At 51.0% G+C, this 20129-nt stretch overlaps 1 protein-coding gene across 8 annotated transcripts in view; it reads left to right on the forward strand.

Moving 5' to 3' along the window:
• RYR2 (ryanodine receptor 2) overlaps nucleotides 1-18285 on the forward strand; it is a 543025-nt gene extending 524740 nt beyond the window's left edge. For all 8 annotated transcript variants that reach the window (XM_074373272.1, XM_074373273.1, XM_074373274.1 and 5 more), the window contains 7 exons: nucleotides 125-271; nucleotides 2497-2631; nucleotides 11890-12046; nucleotides 13433-13497; nucleotides 15437-15537; nucleotides 15985-16036; nucleotides 16906-18285. In XM_074373272.1, the coding sequence (XP_074229373.1) occupies nucleotides 125-271; nucleotides 2497-2631; nucleotides 11890-12046; nucleotides 13433-13497; nucleotides 15437-15537; nucleotides 15985-16036; nucleotides 16906-17001 (753 nt within the window). In that variant the 3' untranslated portion in view covers nucleotides 17002-18285. The remainder of the gene's footprint in view (nucleotides 1-124; nucleotides 272-2496; nucleotides 2632-11889; nucleotides 12047-13432; nucleotides 13498-15436; nucleotides 15538-15984; nucleotides 16037-16905) is intronic.
• Nucleotides 18286-20129: the final 1844 nt, after the last annotated feature.

Consider the following 20129-nt stretch of genomic DNA (forward strand, 5'->3'; position numbering starts at 1 on the left):
TAACTTTATAGTTTTAAGAGGGTAAAGTCAATGGAGCGGTTGTATTGGCGTGAGATCAGAGTAGCCTTTGACGCCCGTCCGTCCTCCGCTTTCTGACGCACTCTCTGCCATCTCGTGTCCCTAGTCCTTCCTCTACCTGGCCTGGTACATGACCATGTCCGTCCTTGGGCACTACAACAACTTCTTCTTCGCTGCTCATCTTCTGGACATTGCCATGGGATTCAAGACCCTAAGAACCATCCTGTCGTCAGTCACGCACAATGGCAAGCAGGTAAGATGTATCTTTGCTGCCCCTGCGGAAGCTGCCAAAGAACGACGGCTCCAGCAGGAGTCAAACCAAACCTCAGTGACAAGGGCACAGGTTTCAGGAGCTTTGTGATTGGAAGATCTGTCCTTTTTCTCCTATAAGCCGTGAGGACTCGTAGTTGGAGAGGGGCCCAGGCCTCCCCTCAAGCCTCGGCCGTATGACCTTGGATAAATGGTTTGACCTTCTTAGACCTCAGCACCGTTATGTGTAAAATGAACACAGAAAAAGCACCTTCCTTACCCGGGTTTGTGAGAATTAAACAGACACGCAAACGCGGAGGCCTTAGCACAGGCCCCGGCACACGCAGCGCTCAGGAGAACGGTTCCCGTTTGGTTCCTAATCAGGTATTTGCTCCGTGGGCTGTGAAGGTGCCCAGAGCGTCTGCGGCAACATCCCGACACTCTAGTTGTACTAGTGATGGCACATGAGATGCCACCTTCCTGGCTGAATATTTTGTTTTAAACCTGGGTATTCATGTGCTTTTTTCTCCACTTTTAAATTGGGCAAAAAGAGTAAGAATGTTTCATACTGGACGAGGTCATGAAAGCTGGCAGAATTACACATAATCAATTTACGTTCTAATGCGGCCCATTTGTAATATTAAAACTTCCATTATGAATAGTGTGTTACCAAGTCACTCCCTACTTATCCAGTGTCCCCTAGGGGTGACACCTCTTATGTTAGTTACTTAGACTACAGAATCCTTCTTTTCCAGAACTTTATAATCCAGCATATTTTTCAGTCACTGCCCCTCCAGAAAATCTGGCCAGTGTCCACGGGTAAGTTCACACTGTGATGACCTCCAGTTCTCTGAATTTCCGCGGGTTGTTCTCACATGTCGGGCCGGTCTCTGCACGTGAGTGCGAGGCACATCGTGGGCCTGGGGACAGACACATGCGCTGCCGCGTACGCGACAGTCCGTCAGCAGACTGGCTGTGAGCTCCCAGTTCGTTCAGACAACTGGAGGTGCCAAGTCTACGGGCTGTTTTCACACAGGACGTCTGGCACGACTCGCAGTCAGCTTCTCAACTTTTGTTGTGATCATTCTTTCTCTTTTTGAGGCATCAAATTTTCATTTGCAGAAATATACACAGCTTAATAGTCCTTTTAGGTAAAAGATGCAGGAATTTATAGTGGCTCTGCACTTAATTTACAGAAGTGAATTAAGCCCTCTATGAAGACATGTTTTTTCCAGACAATTATGAAGTGATTTTTCAAAAGACTTAGTATCTGCTGCCACAGTCGAGAACACGGGATGTGTCGTGATCAGAGGACACGTACACAAAAACTAGTGCACTTAAGTGTGTATGAAATTCCTGTGATATAACCAGAAATATATTTTCACCAACTTGGTGAAAGTCACATTTTAAAAATACACATATTCAACTACAAATTCTGTGTGTATTTGTCTATATATTCTGTAAAAATGTGCTTATACACACACACATACATACATGTACATAACACGTAAACACGTGTATATATAGAACACAGTCTGGAATGCTTGAAAGGCTGCCTGGAGCTGAAGGAGGACCTTTCAAACTGGGACGCTTGTTTCTACACTGAGGAGAGTTGCCACCAGAATAGGGTTAGTCACTAGCTGTTACAGTGTCTTTCCCTTTGACCTCGGCTTTGCCTCAGCGAAGCCAGCCTTCCCAGGTTTATTTTCTCAGCGCTTGTTTTGGGCTCTGTTAACAGTGGTGCGTGTCCAGATGTTAGCAGCCGTACAAACTCCCATTTAGGTTTAGGATGCGACTGAAAGAAAGCATGGTTTCTAATCCCTCTTACTGCTGTAACAAGAGTGAGATAGTTCTTACCAGACATGTAAATTATTTAAAGACCTTATAAAAAGAGAGAAAGGACTTAATACAGTAACTACTACCAGATATTTAGATGATAGAAAAATGGACATTTTAAGCTGCTTATTAACATTATGAATATCAATTTGGATGTGGAACTAAGAGTTTATTCATATTCCAGTCATAGTAGGCATTTATTAGCCAATTAAGTGGTCCGGTTTCACATAAAATAATCTGACAATTTTATAAAATAAAGGGACTATGAAAATACATTTCCCCACTGAGGGGGTGGGAAAGGTTTGGCACGAGATGTGGATGCCAGTAGCTTCTAGTCAGCGAGTCCACTGCCGCGTGTTTCTAACGTACGTTCCGCGGCACCTTGCTCTGCAGCTTGTGCTGACCGTCGGCTTACTGGCCGTCGTCGTGTACCTGTACACTGTGGTGGCATTCAACTTCTTCCGAAAATTCTACAACAAAAGTGAAGACGGTGACACACCAGACATGAAGTGTGACGACATGCTGACGGTAAGGTCACGCACTTGGGTCTCACATGGATTAAAGAAGCCCCCTGCTTCTTCAGTCCACGTAACTGTGTAGTGGTTCTTCAACCGCGCAAAACAGAAAGCCGTGTGCGCGGCAGACAGCGGTGTGGCTTTTTAAAGAATTGACGGGTTTCCTTTCTCGTGGGACATGAAGGACTGTTTTTGCCGGTTTTGCTCGTCTGCTGCGTCAGCCTGACGGTAGAAGCCCCGAGTGGAGTACTTAGCCCCGAAGGGCCAGTGGCGACACTCGAGGCTGTGGTCCGTGCGTCCCAGGATGGCAGCTGAAGCTGCTTCCTTGCAGAACATGCCGGAGGCTTAGGTGTTTGTTCTCCTTCATGACTTTACCTGAAAGTATGAAATCCAAAAATACCTCATTTATACTGAGTATCCTGGCTTGGATTACCCTTGTTTGTTACCCTAGTCTTGGTTTTAAAACCAACAGATGTTGAAGCTTTCCTGTTGCTTTATCACTGTTCTGCAATCTGCATCTCTGATATTGGCCAGTCAGAAATTATCATACCTGAGATCCCGGAGGGGGTGTTAGACAGAATGTTTAGTATCTGGCTGGAAAGAGAAGACCCCTTCAGTGAGCGCCACATCGAGGCGCCCACATCGCTGAGGCGTCAGTAACAGAGGCTGACGTCATGCTAACGTTATTCTGGACACTCAGCCATAGAACAGAACGGAATAATACCATCTGTAGCGACGTGGATGGACCCAGAGATGATCATACTGAGTGCAGTAAGCCAGACAGAGGAAGACAGACATCATATATGGAATCTAAAATATGACACAGATGAACTTATTTACCAAACAGAAAAAGACTCAAAGTGGAAAGTGGAGGGGAGGGATAAATTGGGAGTCTGGGATTAACAGATACAAACTACTATATAGAAAGTAGATAAGCAACACGGTCCTACTGTACAGCACAGGGAACTACATTCAATATCTTGTAATAACCTTCAATGACAAAGAATATATACATAACTGAGTCACTATGCTGCACACCTGAGACTAACACAAACTGTAAATCAACTATACTTCAATTAAAAATAAATAAATGAGTAAATAAGTAAAATTACTCTAGAAAAAATAAACATCTCGAAGGAGTGATGAGAAAGAGACACTAATATTAAAAAGACTAATGATTAAGACGGTTTTTGTACCAGAGAACGGCAGATCAGTAGAACAGATTAGAGTCCAGGAAGAAATTCCGATACGCGTGGAAATTAAAGGCAGGATTAAAAAAATGGCTTTAAAAACCATAAAATGGAAAATAACTTGATAAATGTTATTAGTACCATGGACATGCTATTTGGGGGAAACTGATGAAAATGGATGCCAACCAAATTCTTGACATCAAAATAAATTCCAAATGAAACAAACATTTCAGTGCCAAAAAAAAAAAAAAAAGGAAAGACAAAAGTTAGAACAGAATTTAACTTTGGAAATAATAACAGTTTTTAAATGGGGGAGAGGTCTTCCTCTGTGTGACATAAAACCTAGGGTCCAGGCAAGCATAGAAAAGTACTTTAAAAAGGAAAGACTAACAGTGAGAAAACGTTAAAGGCAGGCGCCAAACTAGAAAAGATACACCGAGCACCGTGGCAACGGACGAGGTCCCTTAGTTTACAGGGCCTCTGTCGCATCAGAAGTAAACCAACAGAAAAATAAGGACATTGTATGAGTACACAGCTCACAGTAAAACAAATTGAATCAGCTTATAATGGAAAGATGCCTTGCCTCTTTCATAATTAAAGAAATGCAAATCAGAATCAGTTGCCACTTTTGACCTAGCAGGTTTGCAAAATATTCAAGTCTGTTAATACCCGGAGTTACTGAATTAATTGAAAAACTGGCACCTTCCTGAACACTGTTGGGACTTTAAGTTAACACAATGATTTTAGAGAAATTTTATGATAGCTGTCAAATTTGTAAGAATATTTACTCTTTAACCTGTCAGTTCCACTGCTAGTAATTGACCTGTTTGTTTTTTGGGTTTTGTTTTGTTTTGTTTTTTTATTGGCGACACTAGGGGTTGAACCCAGGACCTCGTGCCTGCTAAGCACATGCGCTCCCCCTGACTATCCCTCCCCCGCCAGTAACTGGCCTGTTTATTCACAAACGTGCCTCTGTGTGTTCAAGGGTGTTGCTGTCATAAATTGGAAGCAGTGTAAACTGTCATCGACAGGTTCCTGATTACAGCAATATGGTGAATCCATGTGCTAGGAAAGTATGTAACACAAGTATGTGCCTGCTGGTGTGGAAAGACGTACACATGACATACAAATGGGGGGAAAGCCAGATCCTGAACAGCATTATGATGGGCTCCTAATTGTGTAAGATGGCGCACACACACGCGTGCACACACGCACACACGAGCGTGTGTGTTACAGATGCTAGAGTGTGTGTACGAAGTTTCTGGAAGGAGACTAGGAAACTGCCACAAGGTTCCCCCAGGAAGTGGGACCACCCATGAGGGAGAGGAAGGCCCATGACTACGAGGCTGACTGCTCACCAGGGCCACCTCCACCAGAGTCACCAGCAGGTGACACCTCACCGCCCCCTGCGGCCCCCCTGCCACTCCAGACCCTCCGTCTCTTCTGTGTGCTGCCCGTGACACCGCCTTGTCCCTCCGTCCCATGACCCTGAAGACCTGGGGTAGCGGCTGGCCAGAGGTGGGGCTGGAGGGGCAACGAGGCACAGAGGACGGTGGGTAAGACCCACTAGTCCCACACTGACGCAGGGAGCCTCGTCTGCACTCGGGGGCAGCGCCGCATCTGCCCGCCTCAGGCCTGGCAGCGTTAGGGAGCTCACCCACTCCTGGAGGGCACGGCGCTCGGTGACGTGCTCAGGGTCGGTGGGAGGTGGGGCTGATCTCAGATCAGACTGTGGTCTGCAGTGGCCTGTGTTACACGCGGGAATGAGACGGGACGCAGACCCCTCAGTACGGCAATACGACCCCACACACCCTGGCCCCTCCCTCCGACGTCCTGCGTCGTGTTGGGCCCCACGCAGCTTGTGCCAGAGGTACCCTCGACGACTACATTTTGAATTCTGCCCTCAGGATGAGTTCCCGCTGCTTTTGTTAATTTTGTCTGTGGGCTTATTATGAGAAGAATCCATGGGGCAGGCCAGGAACACCACAGCCTTGCCCTGGTCGGCTTCACCCAGTGATTTGTGTCAAGAGGGCGGCAAAGTTTGCCTCACTTTAGCATGCATAGGCTTCTTGATGTTTTCAGCTCTGGACTCGGGTTACCCTGGTGGCCAGCCAGCCTTTTAGTCATAGCTACAGCCAGGATTGTGTTGAGCACCAGGGATTTCTGTCCAAATGGGTGAGACCACCTCTGCCCAGCTCTGTTGTAGGTGTTCACAGCTCTCACGGAACAGGAGAGGCATCTGGCTGCGGGGAGCTGGGAGGCACCCTAAGTGCGCATTGCAGGCGTGTGTTTCCTGCAAGAGAAAACTCAGTTCCAGGATCCGAACTGCCTCCTCTCTTCCTGTTTGGGGACTCCGTGCTGCGGCCAGTCACTTCAACCAGTCCAGTGATCGACGTCAGAGCTGCCATGTTGAGGTCACACTACCTAGTTTAGGTCCAAAAACCCTCTTACTAATGTTTGTGCAGCGAGGTTTTGAAGAAGCCAGCGACACTCACAATGTAACTAACCACTGACAGTCGTGTTCTTAAAAGCAGAGGCTTAATGAAACCAAACAGCAGGCAAGACACAAGTATGGAGGAGGAAGTGGTCAGATTTCTTTTCCTTAATTCCCAAAGAGAATCCTTGACGCCACCTCCTTGGCATTTCTTCCCCATGGATGACGCCTGGCGCTCCCGTCGGAGCAGGCTTTCCTCGTTCACGTCGTATTGTGTTGGTGTCATCCCGAGTTTTCTAGTTTTCGTCGCCTTTGTTGTTTCCAGCCGTTTCTTCGGGTCTAAAGGAGCACTTTAGGTTCCCGAGGGGCAGGACGCACCGCCAGTGTTTCACCACGTACGGCAGGTGGCACTGTGGCTGCAGTTTTACAGATGCAGTGATGACTCACTTCAATTTCTTTCCTTCCTTCCTTCTTTCTTTCTTTATTTAGGATCATGGTGTTTTGAGCCAGAGAAACTAATTAAACCAGCAGTGACCTGATAGAGCTTGAACCTCTTCTCCAGGAATGCAGGAGAGAGTGAAAGGTGAAGCTGTAAAGTCCAGGGCAAAAGTTGATCGTAGGTGGAGGGCCAAGGAGACTGACTTGGTGTCTGTGCGGGTATTCATGTCAAAGGGCATGGTTCTCAGCCTCAGATGCACGGAGAAATCACTGGGGAAACTCTTCATAAATCCATAGATCTGCTAGACCAACCCCGGGTCCCAGAGTCAGAAACAGTAGTGAAAGTACTTCGGAATATTTTGGGAAGAGCTTTCCAGGTGATTGAGATGAAACTATACTCCTAGGGCAGTCACCTGCTTAGGTACTTACTTTACCCTCCCTTCTCAATGAGTCATCTTCTCTCTAGTTCATTCTCCTCCTCCCTCCCTGTGTCTGTCTCTCCCCACTGCTGGGTGTTTTGTTTGGCTGGTTGGCTGGTTGGTTTTTCTGTCAAGATAAAGATCTTATAAGGATCTTCACCAATCCACGAGACACTGTTACTCTCCAGTGCTCCCTAAAGGCAGCATAAACAGTGATGGACCCCAGAATGTATCCATCTAGGAGATGGATCGGGGGACAGTCACACAATATTAACTCTTAGGATTTAACAACTGCCTCGTCCCCGTTTTTGTGGAACCAGGCACCTTCCCTCCTCATTACTCAGATTCTCTGAAGAAAGTGGGTATCTTTCTGCTCCAGCTCAGATTGTCAGGTTGAAACCAATTCTCTGAAAAGGAAGATGGGTGAAAGATGTCCCTTTTCAGGGACAGAGGGTTAATGTGGGAGGTGAGAGCCTGCAGCCCCAGAAGACACCACCCCCACAGCAGCCGTCTCTGCTATCTCCGGTGATAACTTCTGATAATGAAGGACCCGCTTGGGAAAATCAGTATCAAAATCCCACTGGTGAATTGTGCATTTTACTTTTCTCAACTTTGCTATCTTATTAAGCCTAAATCATCAAATCCACAGAACTTTCCCTGTCTGTTCTGCATGGCCACAAGTCTGTTACTGAAATCTGATGGAATCCCTTCCTCAAAACTCTTACTGCTGTCATAGAATGAAGGCAGGCAGTGAGACAGGGGCATTGCCAGGAGAGGCTAGGAGGCAGATGAGAGAGCTGAAGTGAAGGAGACATTTACTTTGGTAATTTAGCCTCATTCCATGGTCTTGTTTTCAACTTTAATGTCTAGAAGCTAAAAGTGAATCATTCGCTTGAGGACAGACTCCCATTAACCAGGCTCCTAGGAGTCAGACGTATGAGTCAGAATAGCAACATTCTACTCATTAAGAGTTCTCGACGCAGCAAAGGAAGCCATGAACAAAATGAAAAGACAGCTTACAGAGTGGGGGAAAATATTTGCGAACAATGCAACTGACAAGGGCTCAATTTCCAGAATATACAGACAGCTCATACAACTCAGTAACAGAAAAACAACCCAATTCAAAAATGGGCAGAAGACCGAAATAGACATTTCTCCAAAGAAGACATACAGATGGCCAATAGGCAAGTGAAAAGATGCTCAGTATCGTTAATTATCAGAAAAGTGAAAATCAAAACTACACTGAGGTATCACCTCACACCAGTAAGAATGGCCATCATTCAAAAGTCCACAAACGATAAATGCTGGAGAGGACGTAGAGAAAAGGGAACCCTCCTACACTGTTGGTAGGAATATAGTTTGGTGCAGACATTATGGAGAACAGTATGGAGATTCCTTAAAAAACTAAAAATAGACTAATCCTATGATCCAACAATCCCACTCCTGGGCATGTATCTGGAGAAATTTGAAAAGATACATGCACCCCAATGTTCATGGCAGCAATATATACAACAGCCAGGACATGGAAGCAACCTAAATGTCCCTCGACAGATGACTGGATAAAGAAGTTATGGTATATTTATGCAATGGAATACTACTCGGCCATAAAAAAGAATGAAAAATGCCATTTGCAGCAACATGGTGGACCTAGAGATCGTCACACTAAGTGAAGTAAGCCAGACAAAGACAAATACCATGTGATATCACTTACATGTGGAATCTAAAATATGATACAAATGAACTTATTTACAAAACAGAAAGAGACTCACAGACATAGAAAACAAACTTATGGTTACCAAAGAGGAAAGGCAGGGGGAGGGATAAATCAGGAGTTTGGGATTTGCAGATACTGACTACTATATATAAAAGATAAGCAACAAGTTTCTCCTGTACAGCACAAGGAACTATATTCAATATCTTGTATCAAATAACCTATAATGAGAAAGAATGTGAAGGATGTGTATACATGCATAACTGAATCACTGTGCTGCACAGCAGAAACTAACAAACATTGTAAGTCAACAATTCTTCAGTTAAAAAGAGTCTATCAACAAGTTGATGGTCTCTCCCTGTAGAGAAGCTCTGTCTGGGGGCCAACCGTCATCCAGAAGTCTTGGTCAGCAGGAATTAGCAAGAAGAATTAGCTGGATGATCGTAGTCACGTGCAGGTCAGATAAGCAGGGTATGGAGGGCGAGGTCACTGCGGGACCGGAACCGTGAGCTGCACTGATCCACCGTGGGCCCCTCTGGGTATGGTGTGGGGAGTCAGAGGGCCAGAGTTTGACGAGAGGTGTGCCAGACCACAGCCAGGTGGGTTGTCCAAGCCAAGGCCCTGCCCCCAGTGGGCGGAGCCAAGTGCAGGAGAGCCAGGGAAGGCCCAGCCTCTGTTGATCCGTGAGAGCCCAGGTGGGCACGGTCACAGTTCTACTCCCTGCGGCCGCAGTGAAGCTCATACGAAGACCGATTTGGAGAGAACCTTATAACCCCCAGTTGTTCTTGTTAAAGATAAGAAGTGCATGTGGTAAAAATAATTCCAACAGTGTGCCAGAGGATACAGTGAGAATGAACTTTCTCTTCCCAGATACCCACTGTGAATGGTGTCCAGTACTGCTGCAGACAGACGGTTCTGAGAGGTTAACGCAGGGCCCTGGGGGCTTTTTTATTAGGAGACTGTCTTCAAAATTTCACTGCCAGAGGTGGAGTCAGTAGGTGGTACCAGGAATCCAGAGGGGTCGAAGCCCTGGGAGACGCAGGTGCGGAGTTCAGTTCCGGCCGCATCCGTCTCATCGGGCCGTCTGCGCAGAAGGACCGTCCTGGCCTCTGCTGGAGAGGCCTTTCCCTGGGCCCCGGGCTCTCCTGGAGTGGGCGATGGCTGGGGTGCCTCTCGATGCTCTTGCCCATCACATCCCAAAGTGACAAACCTCTTTTCTGGGTGACCCAGTCTTTATTTAATCCTGCACATTAAATTCCCAGCGCCTGACTTAGGAAACTTTGTGTATTCTGCGTCTGTCAGTAATTAGCTGTTGAACCAGGAGCACTTTGGTCTCACCTTGCTGCCTGTTCTTCACCTGAACTTTGTGCTCTTAGCGTGATCTGAGGACCTGAGGTCTGGGTTGAGGCGTCCAGTCGCCATGAGAGCAGCTGACCAGTCGTCGCTTTTCCCCCGGGTTCATCCCACAGGTGGCTTTTGAGCACCTGCCGTGGGCTGGACATTGTCTCAGCACTGACGGTAGAGCAGGGGCCACAGTGCTTCGTCTCCTAATGGGACCAGTTCTGGTGGGTCAGATAGATCACAAAGTATCAAGTAAGAAGTAAGTTGGCCGGAATTCAGCGAAGAGACCCAGGATGTAAAGAGCGGTGTTTTGAGGCAATTAGCGCAGATGGTACTTTAGTATGAGACTGGAAAAGTTCCCCGAGGAAGTGTCGTAAAAGAAAGTAAAAGTTGAAGCACCCCACTGGGCAGGAGTTCCTGAAGGAACAGGGAGGTGGGGATGCCCTGGCCGAGGGGGCTGAGAAGAGGTGACCAGAAATGGAGGAGAAAACCGGCGGCGGGGGGTGAGGTGTCTCTGAGTGAAGATGCTGTCTCGAGGCTGTGGCGCCTTCGTGATGGCAGACGGCAAGCTTCTGTTTTTCTGAGGGGTGAATCCGAGTGTCTGGAACGGTCTAAGGAGAGCTCACGGAGGGGGTTCCTGGCTGAGGTTCCAGAGGGAAGAGCACGGGAAGGTCTGCAGGGACAGAGCAGGCAAGCAGAAGTCTCAGATCAGGAGTGCTGTGTTTGGAGGAGGCGTGAGCAGGGTGGAGGGATGCTTCGGGGGGCAGTAAAGGATCAGCTTAGGTGGGGAAAGGCGGGGAAGTCAGGGGGCCTGGTGTGGGAAGTGTGGATTCATCTCGAATAAAGGTAAAGCCCCATATGCTTAAGCCAGTGGTTCTCCACCAGTCGTGATCCTGTCCCCCAGAGGACGCTTGTCAGTGTCTACAGACACGTTTGATTGTCTGCGGGGCAGGGTGCTGTCGGCACCTGGGGCACAGAGGCCAGAGGTCCTCCTGCAATACTGTGGCATGCATGAGACAGACCCCCTCAGCAAGGAGTGTCTGGCCTGAAACGTGGTTGGTGACGAGCAGAGGAACCCGCCCCAGACGCACTTTACTGAGCCCCTTTTTCCTGCTGTGGACACTTGCGGCTGCACATTTCATTGGTCGCTTTAATGTTTCAGAGTTTAAGCAATGAGCTGCTATCTCCTCCCTGCCTCTCCCTTTTCTCTTCTTTGTTCTAGACCTTAAAGTAAAAAAAAAAAAAAAAAAAAAATTGGCGTCACATTCCACATACGACAGATGAGAGCACAGCGAGTGCTAGTGTGTCTGGCTTTTTCTCGCTTAATTGCTAACTTTCCGTCTTGTTACACGATGGGCGTCTACTTCCCCATTTCTTGGTCTGTTGTGCTCAAAAAAACGTAAACAATGCAATTCGGTACCGTTCTGTGGCCCCTCCTGTGACTGCAGTGGGATTACCTTCTGCCAGATGCTCCTGAGATGATCTTCATTTCCTGCCAAGTGTGACAGAAGGCGCTAAGCCAAGTGTACGCGTGGAGCTGTGTTTATAAAAGGCAGCAGAATGGAAGAGCCGAGCGTTTGCATCACAGTTACAGATACTGAAACAGAAAGGGGTGGTACAGAACGAGAGATTCGCATCATCCAGAGCGAAGATTCGGAACCAGAGCGAGTCTTAGGTGTGCTGAGCGTGAATGGGGGCGGTGGGCCCCCGGGAGTGACCCCACCTCTCTCTTCCCCAGTGCTACATGTTCCACATGTATGTCGGGGTGCGTGCTGGCGGGGGCATCGGCGACGAGATCGAGGACCCCGCGGGCGACGAGTACGAGATCTACCGCATCATCTTCGACATCACCTTCTTCTTCTTCGTGATCGTCATCCTCTTGGCCATCATCCAAGGTGAGCGGCATCCTCGTCCGAGCTCAAGGCGGTCTGGCCTTGGAGCCAACACTGAAGGTAGGGTCAGAGCGGCGAGTGTTCTCTCGAAAAGCCAAGGAGAGCATTTCCTTTCAGTGTTTCTTCGATTGAAACGTGTAAGAAGGAACAACAAAGATGCAGGGGGCCCTGGTTCAGAGGGGACGGGGGACAGTTTCTTTGGCCGCCCTTCAAGTGACGTCATGGAAAGAGCCCTTTCCGGGGCTTGATCCCAGCCCTGCTGACTGTTCACAACCCGGGGTGGGGAGCCGCCTAACCTCTCTGGGTCTGCCACGTGGAAAGTGCATACATCTCTGAGCCGTGGGCTGTGGGAGGGAGTTCTTTAAAAATGACGTCTGTCAGGGGCCCTGTGAGCTGGTGGTGGTACTCTCATTAGAGGAAGCCGAGTCTGGTAAGTCTGAGGAACGTGGCCGATGTTCCCAGCTGAGAAGCGTCAGTGCTGGGGTCCACGCCCTCAGGTCCGCACCCAGGCCCACGGCCACCCCGGTGCCACGCTGACCAGGGTGCTTCCTGTACTCCAGGGTGACTTGGAGTCGGGTAGGGGTTCGCCCTCCTTTTATTCCACGTTAACTCTTTTCCCTTAGAAAAATCACTCCTGTTGTCTTTTTTCTGCCTGCACATTTATCCTGGCACGATTTAAACATCTACCAACGTGACATTATCCTCTAAGTCCCATGGGCATAAAATGGCACTTTTTTTCAGTAAAGTACGTGAACAGGTTTAAAGGGTCCATAATCCTCCCTTTATGTCTGTATTCAGCATAGCAATAATGTGTTTTCTAAGAGGGAAAAGTCATAAAACACTTGGAAGAAAGCGTTCAGCTGGCAGGTCACAGGAGAGAGAGGCCCCGAGCCTTTCGGTGCCGACTGACACTGTTAGTAACGTTAGGGAAGGTTTATTCATGAGGGACTTGAGAAAAGAATGATCGGAGGCAGATTCCACACGGTTAATGTGGTCACACTGGATTTGCAAGTAAGGACTTGGAGACGTCCTTAGTGGCGCTCTCTGTTCCTGACAACCATACATCTCAGCGGCTCCTTCTTGGCACGAAGCAGGTGCGAACGCACTGGCTGTTGGTGCCAGGGTGACCCCCCGAAGGTCCTTCTGCTCTGTCACGACACGTCAACCCGCCATCAGGCAGCCTGTGCCCCAGGAGCCGCTGGTATGTCTGCCCCAAAGAGGAGCTGCAGCCACCCTGGTCGGGGGCCCAGTCTGTCCCCACGACTCGGACGTCCTGAGCTCTTCGCTGTGCTGGGCGGCGGCTGCTCCTTGGAGGGTCTGGCCGTGGGGCCGTGAGCTTCATCGTTCTCCGCTTGATGCAGATTAAAGCCTGCCTTTGTTTAACCCTAGGTTTGATCATTGATGCGTTCGGGGAACTGAGAGACCAGCAGGAGCAGGTCAAGGAAGACATGGAGGTGAGTCTCCGCTTGTCTGCGCTTGCGTGGTGGCGGTGCACACGCCCTGTCCCGCTGCCTCTGTCAGAGAACCAGGCCGGGCACACGGGCGCGGGACGTGAGCACGCGGGCTTCCCTGGTCTGCTCTCGCTCGGCCAGTACCTGGCGGTGAGCGGTGCTGCCCGGTCCACACGCACCATCAGTGCTTCGTTGCTCAGGGAGCGGGAAGAGCACCCCTTCACAGTGAGGGCTTCACCCCAACGACAGCTGAGTCAGCAGGCGGTCACGTAGCAGCGCGACGAGCCCCTCGGAGGAGGGTCACCGAGTGCCAGGGTGGCTGGGGCTGGCAGCTCGTCTCCTCCGGGGTGGCCAGGGGAGTTCTCAGGCCCACGCGGAGGCCTGGAGCTCGCAGAGTGTGGGTTTGAGAGATGGCACAGCAGGCCACTTTGGGCCATCGCCCTGCCCCGCCGCGCCCTACCATGCACATCTCCAGGGCACTGCTCATGTGGGTTCCGGGAGAGCGTCACCACCTGAGGGTCTGTATACCAAGGCCCTGATCTTAGGGAGTTTGATGCGCAGATTCTCTCCTGGAAGCATTGCATTCTGATAGTGGGGCTGGAGAGGGAGGCCAGCTAACAGAGAGCCTTGTCACCATCTGAGAAATGTACAGCGTGACCAAGAGGCTAGGACACCGGAGAGGGTTCAAGCAGGGCAGTGAGGTGATCAGATTTACATTTTAAAAAGGTAACTGCAGGTTGAAACACGGGCGTGAGCTAGACACTGGCTTGACCAGGGCAGGGAAGCGGCCGTCAGCATTTTCCCGGTAGGAGATTTGAGGCTTCACTCAGGAGGATGCGGGAGTCGGATGGAGTCAAGCAGTACTTCAGAGCCGCATGAAAAGAGCGTAGCAACTGGCCAGAGGCAGAGGGTGCCGAGTGTGGAGCCGGTGGGGATGGGACAGAGGGTCCCTAGACAGAGGGAAGCGTGGCGGCCCTGTTACACCCAGAGGACCCGAGAGAGGTCACACGGGGAAGGGCAGCTTCCTGGGAAGAGCCGCCAGGCGTGACGCTGTTTCTCTGGGACACTGAGTGGTGTGAGGACCAGACTGCTGGGTGGAGCCTTTCTGGGTCGGCGGCTGTCGATCAAGAAGGCAGGGGAGCGCTAAATTCTCTTCATCACCTTGACCCTGGACCCTGGTATCTAGGGCCATAAACCTACCTCTGACGCCATTAAACAGCTTCTCCTTGGCGGGGAAGGTGAGCGTCGGGGGCCGCTGGAGGACAGTCTTTGAGTTTGTCTGGATTGGTCCACAGGAAATGCTCCTGACAGGACGGGGGCCTGGCTCCTCCCAGGTGTTGGTACAGCTGCAGATGCAGACCTGGTGGGGAGAGGGCGGGGCTGGGATGGGGAGGAGGCGAGGGGAGCAGGCCCCCGGCTCCTGTCGGGGGGAAGCCATCTGCGCATACATGTCTGCTGGTGAGCTGTGTGCTTCGAGTCGTTGACCCAACTCCTCACAGCTGGGATTGGCTGGTCCTCCCCAGATGGAAGGGTGGGTGCCCCCCAACCCTCTTGGTCACCAGACTTGGCTAGGATGGGTACCAAGTTCACATCAGTCCTGCCTTGTGACTGGAGTCAGCATCCCGACCAGAGTGATTGCCACGCTGAGGCGTTCTCACTTAGGCCGGAGAAGGGAGGGAGGAGGCGTGGCTTTTCCGCCGTCATCATCCTGGACGCTCTCTGCCCCTGTGCTCCCTGCGAGCCGCCGGTCCCTACGCCCTGTAAACGCAGGGCCCGCCGGGCTGGCGGCGCAGGAGTCCAGTCGGTGTTCCGTGCTTGGCTTGGCCTCCTGGGATGGCTTCACGCAGACCAAGCCCAGCAGCTGCCCTGAGTGGTGAGCGCTGTTTTCATTCTCCGTTGCCGTCCGAACCCTGACCTTCCCATGCTTGCCTTTGTCTTCTAGACCAAGTGCTTCATCTGTGGGATAGGCAACGATTACTTCGACACCGTGCCGCACGGCTTCGAGACCCACACCCTGCAGGAGCACAACCTGGCCAATTACCTGTGAGTGCGCCCCCCACCCGGCACTGGAGAGCAGCGGGGAGCCCCTCTCTTTACCGTTGGCCTCAGGCTTCTTGCACCTCCTGGAGGCAGAGACCCCAGGCTCGTGGTTTTTCTTCCTCAGGAGCGGCTGTAACCCCGTTAGTCTCTGTTTCCACACGCGGACTGTGATCCCTGCCCCGCGAGAGCAGCAGCCCAGCCGGGTCTGGCTCCGGCCTGTCGTCACGCAGCTCCCGGGAGGCAGAGCTTGGTCTGCACACGTTTTAGCCCCTTTGAAAACCTATGTTAAAGAAGGTTAAGCTTTTGGTCCCCGTGGCATTGCCTGCCCCGCAGGTGTGACCCATGCCTTTGCTCTGCCACGAGGAGTGAGCCCGCAGCAGGACCAGAAGGGCCTGCTCCTGCTGATCCTCCCAGACAGCCCATTGCTGACTCCTGCCTCTGTATCTGCAGGTTTTTCCTGATGTATCTCATAAACAAAGACGAAACAGAGCACACAGGACAGGTAGGTAGACAGTGACTGCGTGTCATCCTCTGGAAGAAATGCTGAGAGTCTCTGCACATTGGAACCAAGGGAGGGCGCGGGGCGTTAAGAGGTGGACTTGCTCTCAGGCCTCTTAGTGGTCACGGTGTCTTAGTACAAACTCCCTGTGGTCCTGCGTGAGGGTGCGAGGGTGGCCTGAGGAGAAAAAGTCAGGTGATGATTGCGTGTGAAAAATGAAGCTGTTCTTAGCTGAGGACGCTGGGTCTGGGCTTTGGTAATTACAACGTGCTTGGTTGCTTAATCAGGGAGCCGGTGATTTCAAACGAACTTCAACCCCACAGTGTTATGGTCGTTTAAAAATTATTGCATATTAAATGTTTAAGGTTCTCCTTGAACTGTTTGAAATTCTCTCCACAAAGATTTCAGTTGTCAATAGTTTGAATTTGAAGGATATAATTAATGAAAATAATAGTTTTAAGGAGCCCTCAAAAACATGTCGCAAATGGTGTTTTTTAATCAGTATTACATGATGGTCAGGGTGAAGACTAACGATTTGTTTTTGGTGGGGTGGTAATTAGGTTTATTTGTTTGTTTGGAGGAGGGACTGGGGATTGAACCCAGGACCCTCGTGCATGCTAGGCACGTGCTCCACCACTGAGCTGTGCCCCCCAGTTATTTGTTCATTTGTGGGATCAAACAAGGCTGGGTGTAGTTAGGAACTACCTAAATGAACCTGGGCTTCCCCAGTTACATAGCTGTGTGTAATACACAACTACACATACACAGTATGTATAGTAACAAATCTCAGTTTCTTTCTGTCTTCTGTTTTGTGGTAACACACAGATTCTGGGCAACGACACGACGTTAACCCTCTTCCTTTACGTTCACAGGAATCTTACGTCTGGAAGATGTACCAGGAAAGGTGCTGGGAGTTCTTCCCAGCCGGGGATTGTTTCCGGAAACAGTACGAAGACCAGCTGAACTGAGCGCCGACCCAGACCGCCTCGGAAAACCCACGCGCTCTCTCGCTGTCTTGGCCTCTGTCTCTCCGACTCTCTGTCTCTCCGCTCCCTTGGAGCGTCCTGCTGATTCTGCGAATTGCTGGCGTGATGCGCTCTCTGGGGGCCGAGAAGCTGTTCCCGAAGACCCGACCGGGCTTCTCCCCCCACCTAGCCTGTTTCCTTTGCGAACAAAGACTGAAGAAGAATCTGGACTCACACACAGACCGGCGAGGAGCTCTGGGCGCGCTCAGGCGTCACCCAGACAGACAGGTCTGCTTCTGAGACTCCGGAACCTCCTTGAGCTGCGGGACGTGGAAGGGCAGCGGGGTCGCCACACTCATCCAGCCTCTTTATTTCCCCATCCTGAAGGGAGCCCCGGCCATCACAGACGGCCGTGGACACCAGTTACAAAGAAATAGTGCCTTACTATCTGTGGGTTGAGCTATGCAGAAGAAACGTGCATGAAAAACGTCTTTATTTCCTTTATGTCACCTTCTTTTTCCTTAGTTAGACTGGTTTGGTGAGGTTTTGGGGTTTTTTTCCTTTCATGCTTTTCTTTAGTGGGGGAGGGTAACAAAAGCAGTTTGCGCGCACCTTTTGGCAAAGGCAGGTGGCCTGTCTCAGGACAAGAGGAGGTTCTTCTCATTCCTCACATTCACCTCCCCCCCCCGCCACGGGCTCCTGCTCCGATTTCCGTCATGCTCTGATGCCACGTTGCAACTTTACGAAATCTTTGTATGAGAACAAAGAGACTGCAAAAAGAAAAAACACACCTTCAAAAGAAATACTCCATTGCATGTTTATTATGCAAGTGTTAAGTGAACAAAGAGAACCTTCAGGAGCACGCTGGTCAACGTGAGCGCACTCTCGTGATAATTACACGCACAGTGAGAAGGTGTCGTGGGCTTAATCGTGTGCTTGGAGCCAGTGTCCTCCGCCGCCGGTGTGGCAGCATCGAGAACGCGACTGCAGTCTTGGGTCTCTTCTTCGGGCCACCTGTGATCAGCTGCTGACTGAGGACTTCCCGTCAGGCCACTTCTGACGTCAAAGCTGCAGTGACATCCATTCAGGGGTTTCATCGGTTGCATCAAAGAACACGGGTGACAGTGGCGATCACTCCATTTTGAGTCCTTTTAAGTGTGATGCAAACCTTGACAAATAAAAAGACATTCAGAGTGGAAGTGCGGTCGTTCTGCAGACGTCGGAGCTCTTTTGTCCTAGGTCTGCTTGTTAATTGGAAAACGGCTCTGATTAAACCACTTAACTAACTTTCTCACCCTCTTCTTTCTTCATCTCGCTTATCCCTGGGCTGCACCACTGAACCCTGAGCTCCGAACTCGAGGGTCTGGGGCAGCCAGACGCGGCCCCCAGGCCTGCGTACGTCCCACGAGTAAGCCGCTGTTCTGCGTTCAGGGCTGCGGAGCTCAGGCCTAGGCCCCGCCCCTGTTGCTCCTTGTCCGGGGGCACCCAGGCTCCTTGGAGACCACCAGCAGCGGAGAAACCGCTGTCTCCCAGCTTTCATTTGAGCAAGCTCTTCCTCGTTCAGCACAAATTCGCTTCCCGGTAATAACGGACTCATTTCCTGTCTTAGTCTGGAATAGGGTTGGCACACCAACTAGTAAGTGACGTCTCAAACACTCAACCGCTAGTGGGACGTCTGCCGCGTCCCAGGGACAGTGTGGGGTGTCCTCGGTCACCCGTCACCTCGTGGGCACGGCAGCAGAGCTGCGCTCCCTGGGTGTGGCGTCTGTCTCTTGGTGGTGTAAGTGAGGAAAACTTTTCCCTTCTTCTCTTCTAGGTCCGTTGGCTGGTTAAATGGACATAAGACAGGTTCACGGGAGAAAAACATTTTGTACGTACGAGAGCCCCACAAAGACATGAGAGGCTCCAGACGGTGAGGCCACTGAGGCTTAGGGGCCGTCCTGAGCTCAGGAGGAGAGAGTGGGGTCTGGGGCTCAGAGGGAAGGAAGGCCGTGCACGGGAAGGAGAGAGGAGCGCGTGTGTGGGCGCCGGGCGGAGGCAGTGGGACACGGGGGGCTCTGAACAGCAGGCCCTGCCCGGCCCCTCCCCGGCCTCCTCGTTCTGGTTATCTCTGGTGGTGGTGCTCTTCCTGGACCCGGTCTTCTGTCTAAACTCCTTTAGGCGCTTAAAGGGGAGGTAAAAAGCTCTTCCTGAGTGTGTTGCCCCTGACTGTCTTCATCTCAGAGCCGTCCACGTGCCCCAGTGGCACGTCCTGGGGCGGCTGGTTCCGAACCTCCCAGCGTCATTTTACTGGGGGAGGATTCATTTGGCTGCAGCCTGGGAGTCCCACTGCGGCTCAGGGAGGTGGCCGCACGCTCTGCGGAGTCTGAGTAACGTAGATGTGGTCCGCTCCGCGAGACGTCAGAGGCCCCGCTTCCCGTCGCCCCACAGCGGTGCAGAGGCAGCTCACAGTGGAGAGGAGTCGATGCTCTTCCAGGACGTCGATCTGGTAGATGCAGGCCTGCTGTTTATGACACCAGCACACGTGAGAGGTGAGCCAGCACGTGTCCAGCTGTCACCTGGGTCCGTAGGCTCTTGTGGACGCTCCTGGCTTTGGAGCCCTGGGAGGGGACAGACGGAACCCACGGGGAGAAGCAGAGAAAAAGGCTGGTTCCAGAAGGGCAGCTTCCCTCCACTCGTGGGCTTTGGGCATCAGGGTTAGAGCAGGAGTGAAGGGGCAGAGCTGGCCATTTTAGAAATTGTCGCTGTGTCCCCAGTGGCCCGCAGTCAGAGGGAAGGACACCTCGGTTCCCGTCTCGGGGGGGTGGTGCTTTTTTTCATCAGCATTATTAATTCTCCCGGGAAATGTCACACAGATGACAAGCACGCTGGGACTCTGCACTTCTCTGATTAAATTCAGGGCGGCCTGACTCAGAAATTGCAAACCCTTCAGAAATTTTCAAAAGTTCCATCGCCAAGAACACCCTCCCGTCGTGTCTTCATTCCTTCACCTCCCCTCTGACAGACGCCCCCCCCTTCTTATTCCTGCCACCCCTTCCCCCCTTTTCTTCTTGGAAACATCTCTGACTTCTACTCCATAGGATGGACTTAGAGTCTCTGCTGAGTTTGAGGTTTTGCAGATGCACTGAATG

This window comes from Camelus bactrianus, chromosome 11 (assembly GCF_048773025.1).
Source record: "Camelus bactrianus isolate YW-2024 breed Bactrian camel chromosome 11, ASM4877302v1, whole genome shotgun sequence".
In the NCBI taxonomy this organism is placed as follows: Eukaryota; Metazoa; Chordata; class Mammalia; order Artiodactyla; family Camelidae; genus Camelus; species Camelus bactrianus.